This window comes from Chiloscyllium punctatum, chromosome 39 (assembly GCF_047496795.1).
Source record: "Chiloscyllium punctatum isolate Juve2018m chromosome 39, sChiPun1.3, whole genome shotgun sequence".
NCBI lineage: Eukaryota > Metazoa > Chordata > Chondrichthyes > Orectolobiformes > Hemiscylliidae > Chiloscyllium > Chiloscyllium punctatum.
Genome location: NC_092777.1, coordinates 41591028 through 41609950, shown reverse-complemented (window position 1 = coordinate 41609950; position 18923 = coordinate 41591028). Strand labels below are relative to the sequence as shown.

Genomic DNA, 18923 nt, shown 5'->3' with positions numbered 1-18923 from the left:
TACTATTAACATCCTGGGAATTACCATTAAAAACTAAACTGGACCTGACACCATAAACACAGTGACTACAAAAGTAGGTCAGAGGCTAGGAATATTGCAGCGAGTGACTCACCTCCTGCCCTCGAAAGCCTGTCCACCATCTACAAGGCACAAGACAGGAGTGTGATGGAATACTCCCCACTTGCCTGGATGGGTGCAGCCCAAACAACACTCAAAAAACTTGACACCATCCAGGACAAAGTAGCATGCTTGATTGACAACACATCCATAAGCGTCCACCAACACTCAGCAGCAGCAGTATGTACTATCTACAAGATATACTGCAGAAATTCACCAAAGATCCTAACGCACCATCTTCCAATCCCATGACCACTTCTGTTTAGAAAGACAAGGGTAGCAGTTACATGGGAACACCATCACCTTCAAGTTCCCCTCCACAGCGCTCACCATCCTGAGCTGGGAACATTTCACTGTTTTTTCCCTATCACTGTGGCAAAATCCTGGAATTCCCTCCCTACTGACATTGTGGGTCAACCCACAGCAAGCGAACTGCAAAGGTTGAAGTCGGCAGCTCACCACCACCCTCTCATCAGCAACTAGAAATGGGTAATAAATGCGGGCAAGCCAGTGACATCCACATCCCACAAAATGAATTTAAAACAGATGCCAGACCGCTTCACTTAACTGCTTTATTGGTGTTAATTCTTTACAAGCATCTGTTGATCCTATTAGTTATCTAGGCTCAAAACATGCCTACATTAAGCAACCATGTTATTTATGCAGTCCATTGGGATGTCTAGGCTATACATTATTGATTTATAACTTCATTTTATCCTTATCCAGAACGCTGTAAAATATATAGTAGAGTTAGGCCATTTGGACGATCGAGTCTCATCCTCATTCGCCTGCCTCTCCATTACCCTTGATCCCCTTACTAATCAAGTTATCTATCTCTGCCTTAACTACACTCAATGACTTGGCCTCCATGGCCTTCTGTGGCAATGAGTTCCACAGATTCACCACCCTCTGGCTGAAGAATATTCCTTCTCATATCAGTTCTAAGTATCTTTGTCCTCATCCTTTCACTCTGATGCTATGCCCTCGGCTCCTAGTTTCTCCTATTTATGGAAACACCTTCCCCAAGTCCTCTCTATCCAGGCCTCTCAGTATTCTTCAAATTTCAAAAAGACACCCTCTCATCCTTCTAAACTCCACTGAGTACAAACCCAGAGTCCTCAATTGCTTCTCATATGGCAAATCTTTCATCCCCAGGGTCATTCTTGTAAACCTCTTCTGGACCCTCTCCATTGCCAGCACATCCTTCCTCAGGGTATGGGGCCCACAGTGGCTCACAACATTGTAAATGCTTCTGACCAGAGCCTTATACAGTCTCAGCAGTATATCTCTGCTCTTGTATTTTAGCCTTCTTGAAATGAATGCTAACTTTGCATATGGCTTCCTATCAAACTTATGAATTATGAAATAGGACTCCAAAGTCATTCTTGCTTCAGATTTCCAAAGCCCTTCTGTTATTTTGTCCTTTCTACCAAAGTGCACAACCTCACGCCCACATTGCATTCCATCTGCCACTTCTTTGCCACACTCCTAGCTTGTCCAGTTCCATCTATAGCCTCCCTGCTTCCTCAACACCACTGGTCCTTCCACACGACTTCGTATCATCTGCAAAGTTAGCAACAATGCACTCGATTCCTTCATCCAGATCGTTAATATATAACGTGAATAGTTGTGGTTCCAACACTGACCATCGCAGAATACTAGTAGTCACCAGCCATCCTGAAAAAGGCCTCTTTATCCTACTCGGTCTTCTGCCAGCAGTTAATCCTCTATCCATGCCAGTACCTTGTCCCTAAAACCACAGTTCTTATCTTATTTAGCAGCCTCTTGTGTGGCATCTTGTCAAAGGTCTTCTAGAAATCCAAATAGATCACGTCCACTGGCACTCTTTTGTCTAACCTGCACATTACCTCCTCAAAGAATTCAAACAGACTTGCATGACCTCCCCTTGATGAAGCTGTGCTGACTCAGTCCTATTTTACCATTTTAAAAATCACACAATGATTATAGAGTCCATTATTAAGGATGAGGTATCAGAGTACTTCGAAGTGCAAGAAGCAGCAGTTCAAAAGCTATTGCCTCCAAATAAACCTGCTGGACTATAACCTGGTGTTGTGAGATTTTTAACAATGATTGAGATCAGATTAACCAGTCTATGATTTCCCATCTTCTACTTCTCTCCCTTCTTAAATAGGGGTGTTACATTAGTTATTTTCCAGTCCTTGGTACCCTCTCTGACTCGTGATTCCTAAAAGGTCACCACCAATGCATCCACAATCGCCTCAGCTATCTTCTTCAGAACTCTGGGGTATAGTCCACCCAGTCAGGTGATTTATCCACCTTCAAACCTTTCAGCTCACCCAGCACCTTCTCCTTAGAGATGACTACTACACTCATCTCTGCCTTGCTGACTCTCTTGAAGTTCTGATAAATTACTGGTGCCTACTGCCATGAAGACAAATACAAAGTACCTATTCAGTTCTTCTGCCACTTCTTTGTTGCCCATTACTACTTCTCCAGCATCATGTTCCAGTGATCCAATGACCACTCTTGCCTTTTATTTCTCTTAAAAAAAAATTGCAACTCCTTTTATATTGCTGGCTATTTTATCTTCATATTTATTAGTTGCCCACTGCAGATATTTAAGGCTTCCCAATCCTCTTGCTTTTCACTAATCTTCACCATATTCAACCAATCATTGCCATGGTCATGCACAATTCCTCCTGTAGGAAACTTTATTTTCAATATTCTGAAGACTAACATAGGTTTTAATTCCACTTCATACAAGCTACTGCCATCAGAATCATGTCTTCACATGGCTTACAGTTTTCACGAGAATAGTTCTGAACTTTTCCACTCCACCATAGTTTGCCTACTGAGCACATTGGAGCTCATGAGCATTTCAGCCAAGTTATTCATATGGCATAATGGATACTTTCTTTTGCTGCTGTCTATTGAATTGCTGGAAATGCTAATTTTTGCATTAAGGTCTTTTGGTAGTCTCTGAGCAATCTTAGTTTTCTGTTGCACCATTAGCAATTTTTGGCAGCTGCATAGACCAGCTGTTGTATGAAATATTTGTTGGACTCAAAGTTTATTTGGGTCCACTAATCATATATAAACCCACTGCATTTCTGTTGATGATGTAACCATTCTGATGATTTGCAAGGATCTATTCTGCTATGTGCTTGTTAAGATCAGGCTAGTGACTATTCCCTGTTTTCAAACACCAGTTGTTCACTCACTCTGAATTCTCTCAGTGTGGAAGTTATTAAGCAAGTTAAGACTTTTGGCTTGAAATCAGTTTCATTCGTCTTGCCGGAGGATCATTTCAGTCTGTTGTTCACTGTGTGTGGTCTACTCCGTGTAGATATGCCTTAAGCACCTGCTCAATGTATGGTAACATGGCTCGTAGTTCCTCCTTAATTCCATGTGCCAACATATAATGGTGACTGGAACATGCACTTCATGGGTGGAAAATTGATGTCAATTCCTCATGCTAGCATCGAATATCTTGGTAGAAAAGGGAGTCAACTTCTACATTCATTTTAGACATAAACATGAATTTTGGCACTGTCAACTTCTATATGATTTACAGCACTAAATGGCAGTAAGCAGCATTTTAGTGTCGGATTCCCATGCAGATATTAACTGGCAGAGGTCTGTGCAAATTGAGCTTCTCGTTCACAAAATGGCACCCCCTAACAATAACAAAAATGATCCAGTGAATATGCATGGTGTAGGTAAGTGTCATGATCAGAATAATTTCAAGTAGTGGCTGGACTGACACTGAGGAGTGAGAGAAACAGATGGATAATTTCAGTGTATGTTGCTCAGTGCTGTTGCCAATTTGCTTATTTAATAATTAAATCGTTCATTTCAGTAATATACCATATTAAACTGTACTGTTATTTACAATTCTATGGGATTAGGAAGCATATAAACCAAAGACTGCAAGCACCATCTACTATTCTGGTCTTCCTATCAATATTTCTTCCACTGTAAATTATTTTGATTGGAACACTTAATTATGACCAAGCACTTAATGCTGAATCTGCTCAGAAAAGCCCTTTGATCATTGAAAAGAATAATTGAGTTTTCTCAAGGAAGGGAGTACAAGCCAAACAATGTTCCATGTTCCAAGCCTCTCAGCACTTAAAGATTCCTGTAAGTATTTTTCCAATATCGTATATCTTCGCTGTCAATTCCTTCACAATGTTAAGTCTCAAGAAACTCAATGCCCTATCAAAGTGAGGTATTGCTGAGATAACCATACAAATTTCTTTGTCAGGCATCTCTTTTTATCAATTGATTTCTATTTGTTAAGTCTATGAATTAGCTGTCAATTTAAAGAGGTATCAGTGAACAGACTGAAGATAATTTTAGCTTTTGTTGATATGTTCAATTGATGTCATATCAGTCTCAACTGTTTTTTGTACTGAATTCAATAGAAGAGAATATTGGGTAAATCTATAATGAGCAGTAGATATAACACGGTCATTTTTTGAACATCATCAGAATTTCAAACCTTCCAATCTCTCTGTTCTCAGCATTCTCCACCCAACAATCAAAATGGACTTGCACAATACACATTAAAGATTAGCCTCTTTTTCAGTGAGAGTAGTATGATGCAAATTGTGGAATTTACAGATACAATTTTTAATGGCTTTTGGTGAGAGTTTCAGTCTTGTTGAAGTTAGTAACTGGTGGGCTTTTCTGTGTGTTTCAAGTTAATACTTAACTTGGAAGAAATATTGCTAACCATGGTGATTACTTTTCAAAAGAAAGTTTTTTGAAGTCTGGCTATAGTATGAATGGACTTGTACACTAATGGCCTTTTGCTTATTTTAGATTGTTTGCAACCCTGCAGGGTAAGGGTAAATTATGGGACATCAAATGTACATTCAAAAATCTTGGAAACGGTGTTGTGTTTACCTTAAGGGAAATGCAAATAATTCAGACTTTTCATTTTATCTTGAAGTGGAAAGTTAGTATTAGTGCTGACTAGAAATGCTGGGATTAAAAGCCTTGAAGTGGATATTTAGAATGAGTACATTGATGCTTTGGTGTATGGTAGCTCTGTAAGACCATACGATATAGGAGCAAAATTAGGCCATTTGGCCAGAAAGAAATAATGGCAATTACAGTTGAAAAACTGAAATTGCAAGTGACTCAAACTTACCAAGGTGTTAGGTACAGGTATTCCTGTGTGAGTATTATACAGATGGTGTTTTTTTGGGAACTGTACCAGGAGTGGGGTTTTAGGGGCTATGCATAAGTGCTTTTTATTTCTTTTTAATTTTGATTTAATAGGATTAAACTTTTACTGTGCTTAAACCCTTTGAATTTCCATTTGAATATCTACTTAATCAAACTAAGTAGATAGTTCGGATTATTCTATTTTATCTTTGCTCTTTTTGGAATAAACTTTTGTTTGTTAATGCAAAATCTGCAGCATTATGTGCTTATGTCTCAGAGAGGGACCACTTTGTCAAAACGAAACAAAATAAAAAACAATCTATCAAGCCAGCTTCCTGACTGGAATCTGATTTGCCCTGTTATAACATCTGTTGGGTGCAAGACAGTACGTCACTACTTGTATATTTCTAACAGTCAAAATCAATGTCTCCTTAACTCAGGTTACAAACATGCCCACAACCTGCCTGTGTTTGTGGGTGGTTGCTAAATTCAGCAGTTGCACTTTCATGATTCTTTAATAAATTACAAACCATCGGCCTTACCCTGGTCGGACATACGGTTGACAAATCCAGTGAGGGAGAGGCAACTCGTTTTCCCTTGCCTCTTCTTCATTCCAATTAGATATTTCAGCCTACAGAGACCATAAACATTGTAAATTAGATTGCTTTTCCTGAAATTCGTCTTGTGTAGCATAATGCAAGAAAGTGAGCACAAATGCTGCAAGTTCTTGTGTATCAAGCAAATTAAAACCATCCTACTAGCATGACAGCACTTACTAAATGCAAAATTCTCCTTTGAGTGAAGATCACTTCCACTTATAAATAGGTAAATACCCCCATGAAAAGGCAACAAAAAATACAATCATGAAAACCGTCAGTTTAAAGTATCAAACAAACGTATTTTTCCCAAAGTGTCTCCATTTCCCCTTAGATGAACTTTCAATCTCTCACTACAATAAGAATGTTAAAATATATATGTTATAAATCATTAAAATTCCCAGCCCAACTTATTCTGACATACCAAGCACTTCCGTTTCAGTTCTTTGTTGACCTGTACGATGGCTTCCAGTGTCTTCACCTTTGCCAATTCTTCCCTTAATTCATGGTACACCTGCAACCTGTGAAAACCACAGTTCAGGTTTAGTAAAATCCATTTCACGTGATAAACACACTATAAAGGTAGTATGCTGAAGGGTTTTATTTTTAAATGCATGATCATTCAGACAATTGGAGTGTTGTGGAGAATAAGAACAGAAAACCGACCAGTTATGAAAGGCCCAATATTTCATGAAATAGGCTTCCATTTGCATTTTTTTTGTGAAGTTTGCAGGTCTAACCTCAATAATGGCTTCAAGTTTACTTCAAATTCCAGCTCACGTTCTAATGTTGTATTAATACAATAAGCTTATATAAATTCAATTCCGGAGAGCAGCAGAAAACCCATATCTGATCACATGTCAGTATTATAAAAGAGTTCGTTCACATTCCCACATCAAGAGTGTCACAGTGTGCATGAATCTGCTAACACCTGCATAGTTAAAATGTCTTCAGGTACATTTTCAAAGGCCCAATTCATTCTTCATTTCTGCAGAAAAAATGGTTACATCATAATGTAAAATGAACCCCCTCAAACAAATCCCCAAGAAGTCTCCATTCTGACCTAATAAGGCTATAACACAGAAAAGGAACGATCATAACTAGCAGACAAATACATTCTCAGTTAATTTACTTTGCTATAGCCACACTTCACCTGCAGAAAGAATGGATCATTCACTGGGTTTTAGCTCATCTATCTGTCGTCAACAAAAACAGCATTGGTTTATTTTTAACATTTTAGAAGCGATTTAATTTTTAATCGTACTTTGATATTGCAAGGATAATGGATAATCTTAGTATTAATCTGGTCGGGAGAGGGGGAGCATTCTTTCAATATACGGGTCATATGAAAGGCATCATTGTCTTCAATTCACCATCTAACATCTTAGCCAGACAAAATTCAGTTGCAATATACAAAGGACTGTGGCCGCTAGAAATCTGAAACTAAACAGAAAATGCTGGCGAACTTCATTAAGTTTGGCAGCACCTGCAGAGAAAAAGAAGAGTTAACATTTTGGGTCCAGTGAACATTCTTAAGAAAGGACTGAAGACCCTTCAATTGCATGTCGTTTTCCATTTGTAGCTCCACAAATAAGAGCCACCGTAGTACTTTATCCATGAATCTTTGTCACTGAACTTGACCAGATTATTGGTTAATCCTGATATGCTTAAGAAATTGGCACAGAACCATAAAACAATTGAAAAAGTCAAAACAATCTCAGCAGGACGTGAAATACAACAACTTGCACCGATATAGCATATTTTACAGCAAAACATCTCAATGTGCTTCACAGCAAAGCACATATAAGTACTGAACAAACACAAAGCAAAATACTGAACATGTTAAAAATATGAGGTGAGAAACATCAGTGACGGTTTTACTATTAAATAACCACTTTTGGAGCTCTGCTGCACGGTGGGATGAGGATGAATTATAAAATACCAAACAACCTACATAGCATACCTGCATGAAGTGGTAAGATTAGAGTCATAGAGATGTACAGCATGGAAACAGACCCTTTGGTCCAACCTATCCATGCCGACCAGATATCCCAAACCAATCTAGTCCCACCTGCCAGCACCCGGCCCATATCCCTCCAAACCCTTCTTGTTCATATACACATCCAAATGCCTCTAAAATGTTGCAATTGTACCAGCCTCCACCACATCCTCTGGCAGCTCATTCCAAACACGCACCACCCTCTGCCCCTTAGGTCTCTTTTATATATTTCCCCTCTCACCCTAAACCTATGCTCTCGAGTTCTGGACTCCGCGGTCCCAGGGAAAAGACTCTCTCTATTTATTCAATCCATGCCCCTCATAATTTTGTAAACCTCTATAAGGTCACCCCTCAGCCTCCAACGCTCCAGGGAAAACAGCCCCAGCCTGTTCAGCCTCTCCCTATAGCTCAAATCCTCCAACCCTGGCAACATCCTTGTAAATCTTTTCTGGACCCTTTCAAGTTTCACAACACCTTTCCGATAGGAAGGAGACCAGAACTGTACGCAATATTCCAACAGTGGCCTAACCAATGTCCTGTACAGCTGCAACATGTCCTCCCAACTCCTGTACTCAATACTCTGACCAATAAAGGAAAGCATACCAAACGCCTTCTTCACTATCCTATCTACCTGCGACTCCACTTTCAAGGAGCTATTAACCTGCAATCCAAGGTTTCTTTGTTCAGCAACACACCCTCAGACCTTACCATTAAGTGTATAAGTCCTGCTAAGATTTGCTTTCCCAAAGTGCAGCACCTCGCAATTATCTGAATTAAACTCCACCTGCCATTTCTCAGCCCATTGACCCATCTGGTCCAGATCCTGTTGTAATTTGAGGTAATCCTCTTCGCTGTCCACTACACCTCCAATTTTGGTGTCATCTGCAAATTTACTAACTGTACCTCTTTTATGCTCGCATCCAAATCATTTTTGTAAATGACAAAAAGTAAAGGGCCCAGCACCGATCCTTGTAGCACTCCACTGGTCACAGGTCTCCAGTCTGAAAAACAACCCTCCACCACCACCCTCTGTCTTCTACCTTTGAGCCAGTTCTGTAACCAATTGGCTAGTTCTCCCAGTATTCCATGAGATCTAACTTTGCCAATCAGTCTCCCATGGGAACCATGTCGAACACCTTACTGAAGTCCATATAGATCACATCTACTGCTCTGCCCTCAATCTTCTTTGTTACTTCTTCAAAAAACTCAATCAAGTTTGTGAGACATGATTTCCCACGCACAAAGCCATGTTGACTATCCCTAATCAGTCCTTGCCTTTCCAAATACATGTACATCCTGTCCCTCAGGATTCCCTCCAACAACTTGCCCACCACAGAGGTCAGGCTCACCGGTCTATAGCTCCCTGGCTTGTCTTTACCACCTTTCTTAAACAGTGGCACCATGTTTGCCAACCTCCAGTCTTCCGGCACCTCACCTGTGACTATCGATGATACAAATATCTCAGCAAGAGGCCCAGCAACCACTTAACACCCTATGCAATCCAACAACCAGGAAGATCATTGATTAGAGGCTGGAGTATGGCTTGTGCTGACACTGAATGGTGGTACAATATCATTCTAGGTGACAAAGTAAATTCTCTATATCTGTGAAATCAGAAACTCATTGACAAGGTTCAACATTCACAGGCAAAAATTGCGTATCCACAATTTTCAATTTATTTCTAACCATTTTTTTAAAACCAGTTTTGCTCTTGCGAATTTCAACATCATTGGGGCTTCTCAGGAACAGAACCCTCGCAGATACAGAGGAATGAATGTTGTTGGATAGCTGGCATACACACTCAGGTATCTATGTCTGGCAATTTAAACTTCTTTAGGAGTGATTGGTGGTCTGAATTCATAAGCGTCGGTCCTCTTCTCTGACTGACAAGTGACCGTGGCTACGTGCTTGGTGAAAATGTCCCTTTTACAGTCACAAGTGAGTGGGAATTAAACTCGATCAAGACTCTACAGATCTGTAAAGGCCATTAATGAGTTAGGTATGAAATGCTAGCATTGCGATGTACAAAGTATGTTTCACTTTGGGGTCTGTAGGGCCTTTAAGGTAGAGACTCTGACAATAACCAGGAACCAGAGATGTGCCTACACAGGCGTATGTAACTCTCCTTTTATTTTCACAGGATGCGTGTGTCGATGGCTGAGCCAATATTGTCCATCCTTAATTATCGCTGAAGTATTGGTGAAGGACCACTTCTTTGAACCATGTCAATCCTCTTGATGTAAGTATACCCACAGTGCTGTTAGAAAGGGAGTTCTAGGATTTTGACCCAGTAACAGCTAAGGAATAGCATATCATTTCATGTCAGGATTTAGAGTGGTTTGCATGGCAACTTGCAGGTCACAATGTACCTGTGCACCTCAAAGACACAGAGGTTTACAGCACAGAAAGATGGGGGGGTGTTGTTGTTGGTGGGATAGGTGGTTTCAAAAAGCCAACATGTCCATGCCAAAAATCTGACTCCACTAACCCCATTTGCCAACTTTTGCCCACTATAGCAGCATTAATGGGTGCCCAAATACTATTTAAATATTATGTATTTCTTACTCAAGCATTCTTTCAAGCAGCAAGTTTCACAATCCTACCACCCTCTGTGTAAAAATAAATCTCTGAACTTTCCTCTTTGCCTTCTACCTCTTATGTTAACATTATGTCCTTGGTTAGTGACTCATCTACTAATGGACTAAGTGCCTTCCTAACCACCCTCTTATAATCTCCTTATAATCTTATCAGGTCCTTTTTCAAACTTGATGCTCCAAGGAAAACAACCCCAGCCTATCCAATCTTTTCTCATAGCTTAGGTTGCCTCTTGGTAAATTTCCTCTGCACCCTTTCTATGTGCAAGTTCATCCTAGCCATAATGTAGTTACCAGAACTGCATGCAGTACTCCATTTGGTGCCTAATCAGTATTTTATACAATTCCAGCATAACCTCTTCCTCTTGTATTCTATGTCTTGACTAATAAAGGCAAGTATACCATATACCTTATCTCCCATCTCTACTACCTTCAGGGATCAGTGGATATAGACACCAATGTCCCTCTGATCTTCAGTACTTCCCAGGATCCCACTGTCCATAGTGTAATCCCTTGCCAGAGGTAACTCCTGCAGACAGGTGGCAGAAATCATGGGTTTGGTAGGTGCTGTTGAAAGAATTGGTGAGTTGCTGCAGTCAAGGGAGTGAAACTTTTAAGGTGGTGGATTGAGTGCCAGTAAATTGGAATGCTTTGCCCTGGGTGGTGTTGAGTTTATTGAATGCTGTTGCGATCAGCCAAGGAAATTAAGAGTACGCCATCAGAGTCCTGACTTGTGTCTTGCAGATGGTGAACAGACTTTGGGGAGTCTGAAGGTGAGATACTTGCAACAGAATTCCCAGTCTCTAACTTGTACTTCTAGCCACAGTATTTATGTGGCTCTTCCAGTTCAAGATTCTGGTCTATGCTAGTCCCAGGATATTGATAAGGTGGGGTTCAGCTACGAAACTCCCGTGAAAGTCAAGTGGAGACGGTCAGATTCTTTCCTATTTGAGATGGCCATTAACCGACACTTGTATTGGGCAAAGGTTATTTGCCACATATCAACCCAATCTTCGATGGTGTCCACTTCTTGCTGTATGCAATGGTATTTAACAATGTGCAATCGTCAGCAAACATTTCCACCTCTGACCTTATAACAGAGAAAACAGCAGGAAATGTTAGGCCTAAGACACTGCCCTGAGGATCTCCTGCAACAATAGCCTGGGATGCAGGGGATCGACCTCCAACAAGCACAACCATTTTCCTTCATGCTAGGTATACTTCAATGGGTGGAAAGTTTTCCCACCAATTCCCAATGACTTCAATTTTGCAAGGGCCCCTTAGTGCCACATTTGGTCAAAAGGCATGCCTTTACAATTCCATGTCCTCCAGGTTTTTGGACTGATGCACCATCTTTTGAGATAAAACATGTAATCATGACTCTGGGACAGCAATCTGTGCAAAAAAAGCATTCAAACTATACTACAAAATTTAATTATAAAGTAAGTTGACACATTTGATGTTGCCATATTACTGGAGGTGCCATCATTTAGCTAAGACTGTCAAATATTTGCTTTACAGTTACCTGTCCTCTCAGGTGAACCATAAAAAAAGGCTGTTTTCTCCATAGTGCCAAGCAAACATCCATTTCTCAACCAATGTCACGAAAACGGATTATTTGTTCTGTTATCTTATTTCTGTTTTCTCACTGTGCAAATCGGTTGCATATTTTTCCTACTTCATATCTTTTCAATCACAATGACCAAATACCCAGTAAATAAAAGTTCAGTGTTTTATCTAAACTGTCATCGTGATTAATTCTTTCACAGTGAAATGTAAAGTAAGCCATCATCAATGAAATTTTGTTCACTGACTCACGTGTGATGCCAGAGTTTGAAGAGATGAGCTCTAACAAATGAAAGTGGACAAGGATATTGGTTGACAATCTCCAAATACTCTTCTGCCATCTCCCATACAGGTGGTTTGCGTCCTTCAAAAAGAGCTGGATTATGAAGATTGCCTTCTGTCAGCAAAAGGAAGAAAAAAAACTATTCAGCTATACAATAGATAACTATTCAGATTTGTTATCTACATTTTTTCCTCTTAGTTTTCTCCCCTTTCTAATACACTCTCAAAGTCTCAGAGATCTTGTGATGCATTTACATGGATAACAGTCTACCAAGTACTGGTAGCTTTAGGTGGTTGTTACTTATGTTGAAGCTTCATCTTGATCTCACTCAATATTCATATCAGAAACTGAATCTTCCCTCAGACATTTTTTAAAAAATCTTCAAGATAAATTTTCCTCTGTAATCAGAGATATCAACAGGATGGACATCAATCACTGCTCCTGCTGAAGTCAATTGTGATTTGGGATTAATCCATGGTCCATACAGCTCAGCTAGTTAATGGATAAACTTGCAAAGTAATAAGGAGAGCCCTGGCACAGGTTTTAACACATGCTTCAAAACTATGTTGTGACAGCTTTAAAATATTAGGATAATCACTGGTACAGTTTTATACATTTGCATCCAGTTTGCGTGTTGTACTTTACACAGATTCCTATGCAACATGAGTATGTTTACGAGAAAAATTTTGTGCAAGCTGTTACTTAACACCTACAAAGCACAAATTGTCTTAATTATTTAGCTCAAAATACTTTCTGCAAACAAAGCATGTTTATTCTCACAATGAAAACATGTGTAGCTTGGAGCCTGGGCATTTATGGATTTAATTAATCCTTAAAAGCACAATGGTTTCAGGTTCACCCACTCACTCAGACAAAGTACTCCACACTCCACTAGCTCTCTGCTTACCATTGTTTTATCTGATAATTTTAAATTGATAATTCATTTTAACAGATTTCTCATTCACAGTGAAGTGCTTGCATTGTAACGCTTGTCAAAACCTATATGGTTTAAAAAATGTCACTCCTCAAAATAGTGGCAGCATCTCAAGTCTTTCCTGCTCAACTATACTGCAGCCCCAGATCACTGGTGTCAGTGATATTTTCTTCCCAAAATCATGAAAGACACAACACAAATGCAAGTTCTTTTTCAGTTTGTTCAAACTAATAGAAGAGTCATTTTACTTCTACTAGCAGTGTTATTATTTTCCCCACTTTTTCGACTTTTGTTTTTATTTTTGTGCGTGGTTGGTCAACTGCATTCTGTTACAAAGCAAAACACTTCAGTTACCATTCTTCTGACTCTTCAGATTTTTCCTGTATTCTAAAAACAGAACACATTTCAATTTAGAATTTATTGTCATATGTATTTTAACAAGAAAAATACAATGAAAAGTGTTCTTAGCCACCCTATCATGGTACCTACATTAAAGACAGAAGTCATGATAATATGATATGTTTCAAGAAGGACCAGGAGGCTGAAGTGTTAAACAGCAGCACCTTTATTATGGAGGTGTTCACTCTGCAGGCAGCAAGCTTAGGAAGAGCTTTCTACCCATCCAAAATGGATGATGACAATATAATTACATTATGTGATTGGAGTCGTGGCTGGGTGATAGTCCATCATACTTTACTCAAATACATATCATCCCTCCCCCTTGTGTTGTGGTATATTAACAAACATTGGCTCAGTCTTTTGGGTTCATGAGAAACCCAAAAGCATGTTTCATTGTCTACACAAACCTTTCTGCCAAACTATTTGGAGTTGGGTGATAGTGTGCTGATTGGATCTGTTGAATTCTATTCTGTTTTAATTAGCCTGTAAACTCTCGTGATATAAACTGTGGACCATTATCACTAAGAAGTTGTTCCAGATAACCAAACCTCATAAAAATACTCCCCAATCTTTCAATGTATTTCTCAGAAGATGTCACTTATGGCAACTTCAGGCCATTTAGTATGTGTGGCAACCAAAAAAGAAAATTGCCTTTCTAAAGGTCTCATGTAGTCAATATGGATTCTTTGCTATGGCTTGCTGGCCATTGCCATGGGTGTAATGGCACTGATGGAGGTAGGTTGCAAACGCTTGTACAAGCTGCATATATTTCCAATTTCTCCTCAAACTCTGGGCATCAAAAATAGGTTCTGCTTATCACCTTGATTCTGACAATGCCACAGTGGCCTGCATGTAGTTGATTTAAAACGTGTTTCCTTAGCTGTGGTGGAATGATTGAACTTCATTCCCCACAGGAGACATCCTGCCTGTACAAATAGTTCTACTTTCCATGTGACAATATGGCTTCAGTTCTGGGGTTGTTCCTGTGATCTTGCCACAAAGTACCATGTCCATCACTTTTGATAGTAGAGGCTCATTTCTAGTGTACTACTTAACTTGTCCAACTGATACTGGAGTGAACTCTATTTGTTCCAAGTAGAAAATGTCTACATAAAGGCTATTTGTAGTTGACTCAGTTGGCAAAAGAAATCAAGAAAGCCTATCAGCATTCCCATGCAAGTTGGACTGCTGAAACCTAACTGTAAAAGTTGGAGCTGATAGCAACAATACCTACCTCTGCATATGCATTGCTGCTAGAGAAAGTATCCCTGTGTGAGGCCCAAATATTCAGATCTGTTAGCAGGGCAAATTCCCAACCATACTTGCATTGGTAAAATCATCTAATGTCAAAAATGATTCCCAGAACTTCTTTCTCTACCTGTGCATAGTTCATCTTTGCTTTGGTGACCTTGATGCGAAAAGCTATTGGTTTCTCTTCACCATTCAGTAAGATGTGAGAAATGATTGCTCCCATTGTCAGTTGCAATAGTAATTATGGGTCAAAGTGGGTCAGGACTTCTGACTTTATTAAAGCCTCTTTGACTTGTAAAAGGTCTTTCACACTGATCTTCCCACTTCCAACTCCTTTTGTGGTATAATCAATTATGGCAAGTTGCATTTTACCAGAAAAGAAAATAGATAAGAATTGGCACTTTGTAATAAATCATGTTTATAGAACTAATACAAGGTTTTCGTGCTCAAAATTAGCTTTGAAAAAATATACATTCCTAAACACTTTTCAAAAAACTGACATCTTGAGCAATTTGTTGTCAGGATCCTGGTTTTTTTGACAACATCTCCCCCCACTGGGCAGTTTATTTTTATGTTCAGATAAGCAAATAAACAACGCTATTTAACAAAATTACAATTTTCTCTCTAATTACTTAACTCCTGTTTGCATATTTTTCACTAAGTAGGTTTGCTTCTTGGAATTTACAGCCAATGTTTCTGCACTTTGCTACCTTTATTCCCATAAATCAAATGTCCTTCAAATTGCATGTTTAATAAAAATTATGAAATAACTTGTATATGCATTTATGAATTAGAAAGTCCATGTAATTTCACCCATTCCAGTTTCCCCTATGGGGTTAAATTTGAGCTAAATGCAAGCTATTTTCCTGCTAAGCAAATGTATGTTCTAGCTTCTATTGTCTTTATTGTAAATATTTGATGATTCAATGCTAAAGCACATTGATGTACCAATGAGGAAGGACTGGAGGACGGATGGGTCTAGTAAAATCCACATGGACCAGCTGGGTCAAATGGCCTGTTTCTGTGGTTTATATTCTATGTAATTATAAGTATGCAAGAAAGCTCACTGAACTGCAAGATTTGTTTTCAGACATTTCGTCACCAACTAGGTAACATCATCAGTGAGTGTCTCCGGTGAAGCGCTGGTGGTATGTCCCAACTCTTTATTTATAGGTCTTGGTTTCTTAAGGTGGGTGATGTCATTCCTGGTTTTTTTTCCCCCAAGGCAAGGTAGATAGGATCTAAATTGATGTGTTTATTGATGGAGTTCTGGTTAGAATGTGATGACTCTAAGAATTCTCATGCATGTCTTTGTTTCATCTGTCCGAGGATGTGTGTGTTGTCCCAGTCAAAGTGCTGTCCTTGTAATTATGCCATGGAATGATTGTATGAAATATTGTGCTCATTGTTATGCATGCGGAGAATATAGTTCAGGGAAGCAAGTTTCTCTGACGAAATCTGTGTGAAGTACACTTTAGCCATGGCCTAGTAGGTCTGTGACTTTCCCTTTTGGTATAGACTTAAGATGAGAATTTAGTACTATCTTATCACTAAACTAGCATCCACAGATCTCAGAATGTACTAAACTATTCAGATAATAAATTAATCTACATTATTTGGATGCTTACTTTTACTGTCTACTACTATTTTAGAATATTTATCTTAGCCCTTCACTAGTAGCAGCGAACACACAAGACATTTGAGTCTTCTACTCTGTTTAGTTTTCATAGAACATTACAACGCAGTACAGGCTCTTCGGCCCTCGATGTTGCGCCGACCTGTCATACTAATCTGAAGCCCATTTAACCTACACTATTCCATGTACGTCCATATGCTGGTACAATGACAACTTAAATGTACTTAAAGTTGGCGAATCTACTACCGTTGCAGGCAAAGCATTCCATAACCTTACTACTCTCTGCGTAAAGAAACTACCTCTGACATCTGTCCTATATCTATCTCCCCTCAATTTAAAGCTATGCCCCCTCATGCTCGCCGTCACCATTCTTGGAAAAAGGCTCTCCCTGTCCACCCTATCTAACCCTCTGATTATCTTATATGTCTCTATTAAGTCACCTCTCAACCTTCTTCTCTCTAACGAAAACAGCCTCAAGTCCCTCAGCCTTTCCTCCTAAGACCTTCCATCCATACCAGGCAACATCCTAGTAAATCTCCTCTGAACCCTTTCCAAAGCTTCCACATCCTTCCTATAATGCGGTGACCAGAACTATACACAATACTCCAAGTGCAGCAGCACCAGAGTTTTGTACAGCTGCAGCATAACCTCCTGGTTCTGGAACTCGATTCCTCTACTAATAAATGCTAAAACATTGTATGCCTTCTTAACAACCCTGTCAACCTGGGTGGTAACTTTCAAGGATCTGTGTACCTGGACACTGAGACCTCTCAGCTCATTTACACTACCAAGAATCTTACCATTAGCCCAGTACTTTACATTCTGGTTACTCCGACCAAAGTGAATCACCTCACACTTGTCCGCATTAAACTCCATTTGCCACTTCTCAGCCCAACTCTGCAGCTTATCTATGCCTCTCTGTAACCTACAACATCATTCATTACTATCTACAACTCCACCGACCTTAGTGTAGTCTGCAAATTTACTAACACATCCTTCTAAGCCCTCATCCAGGTCGTTTATAAAAATGATGAACAGCAGTGGACCCAACACCGACCCTTGCGGTACACCACTGGTAACTGGACTCCAGGATGAACATTTCCCATCAACCACCACCCTCAGCAAGCCAATTACTGATCCAAACTGCTATATCTCCCACAATCCCATTCCTCCACATTTTGTACAATAGCCTACTGTGGGGAACCTTATCGAATGCCTTGCTGAAATCCATATACACCACATCAACCGGTTTACTCTCATCTACCTGTTTGGTCACCTTCTCAAAGAACTGAATAAGATTTGTGAGGCACGACCTACCCTTCACAAAACCGTGCTGACTATCCCTAAACAAACTATTCTTTTCAATCAGGACTGCTTCCTGCAGGAGTGAGGCAGAAATCAAGTGCAGTGTATCCTGGACTTAAGTGTATCCGGTGACTACCACAGGAACAGATTATCAAACCATTGTTTTGATGCCAGAAGTATAGGTGGAATCTGGAAATAAGTGCACATATTAAATAATTGGTAAAAACCTAAGCTTTTTTCAATACAGGATGGAGTTTTCCTATGAATGTTCTTTTTGACCATCCTGGAAATTTCATTTGCTTTGTTTCATTCTTAACTTGTATCATATCAAAGGCATTACGTATAGCAAGTGAAGATCACATGTTAGTCAGCCAGTGAAATGGAATTAGAGGAGAGGGAAATAATTTGATCAGACTGCAAAGGTAATTCTGTATATTCCTATATGTAATATAGGTAATATTCCTATGGAGCAGACATATTTATACCTATTTTACGTCAATCTTTGATATGCGTAGTTTATAGTTAAATAGCAAAACTGACAGCAATCTGAAATTCTTGGTCAGAGCTCTGAAGTTTCTCTTTTGTACAGACTGAGTTTGGAAATTCAAAATTAAGCTGTTATTGCATATTTGCAGTATGATAGGTTTAGAGCCCACTTCCATTCTAGTTAAGGACATTGTAATTTACAATGGCAATTTACAATGCTGGCAATGAGAAGGTTTAGTCATTGGGCAACACATGCTGGCATAATATATATACATATATTGTAGCAAAGAAAAACATAAACTAAAGTTCATCATGTTAATTAGAAAGTAGCCAAAGTAAATTTGTTTTGGGCACATACCTGCACTCATTACACCTTGTACCTCCGTTTCCTGAATGCACCGCTCTACATCGCTCAAATACTGGATGTTGCCATTGGCAAACACAGGGATGTTAACTTCTTTCCTGCATTAAACAACATACTTCGTTTTATTTTCCCAGGAAAATCTTCAGTTCTCAAACTTGTAGTGGCTTATCAATGTAGATGAATAAGATCAATTGTGGCGTCTAGCTAAATTTATGTTAAGGGTAAAACCTATCACA

At 39.4% G+C, this 18923-nt stretch overlaps 1 protein-coding gene across 2 annotated transcripts in view; it reads right to left on the bottom strand.

The window, feature by feature from the left end:
• dus1l (dihydrouridine synthase 1-like (S. cerevisiae)) overlaps positions 1-18923 on the bottom strand; it is a 120996-nt gene that overhangs the window by 22981 nt on the left and 79092 nt on the right. For both annotated transcript variants that reach the window (XM_072558521.1, XM_072558522.1), the window contains exons 7-10: positions 18682-18785; positions 12282-12426; positions 6295-6391; positions 5817-5905 (exon numbers count right to left, since the gene is read on the bottom strand). In XM_072558521.1, the coding sequence (XP_072414622.1) occupies positions 5817-5905; positions 6295-6391; positions 12282-12426; positions 18682-18785 (435 nt within the window). The remainder of the gene's footprint in view (positions 1-5816; positions 5906-6294; positions 6392-12281; positions 12427-18681; positions 18786-18923) is intronic.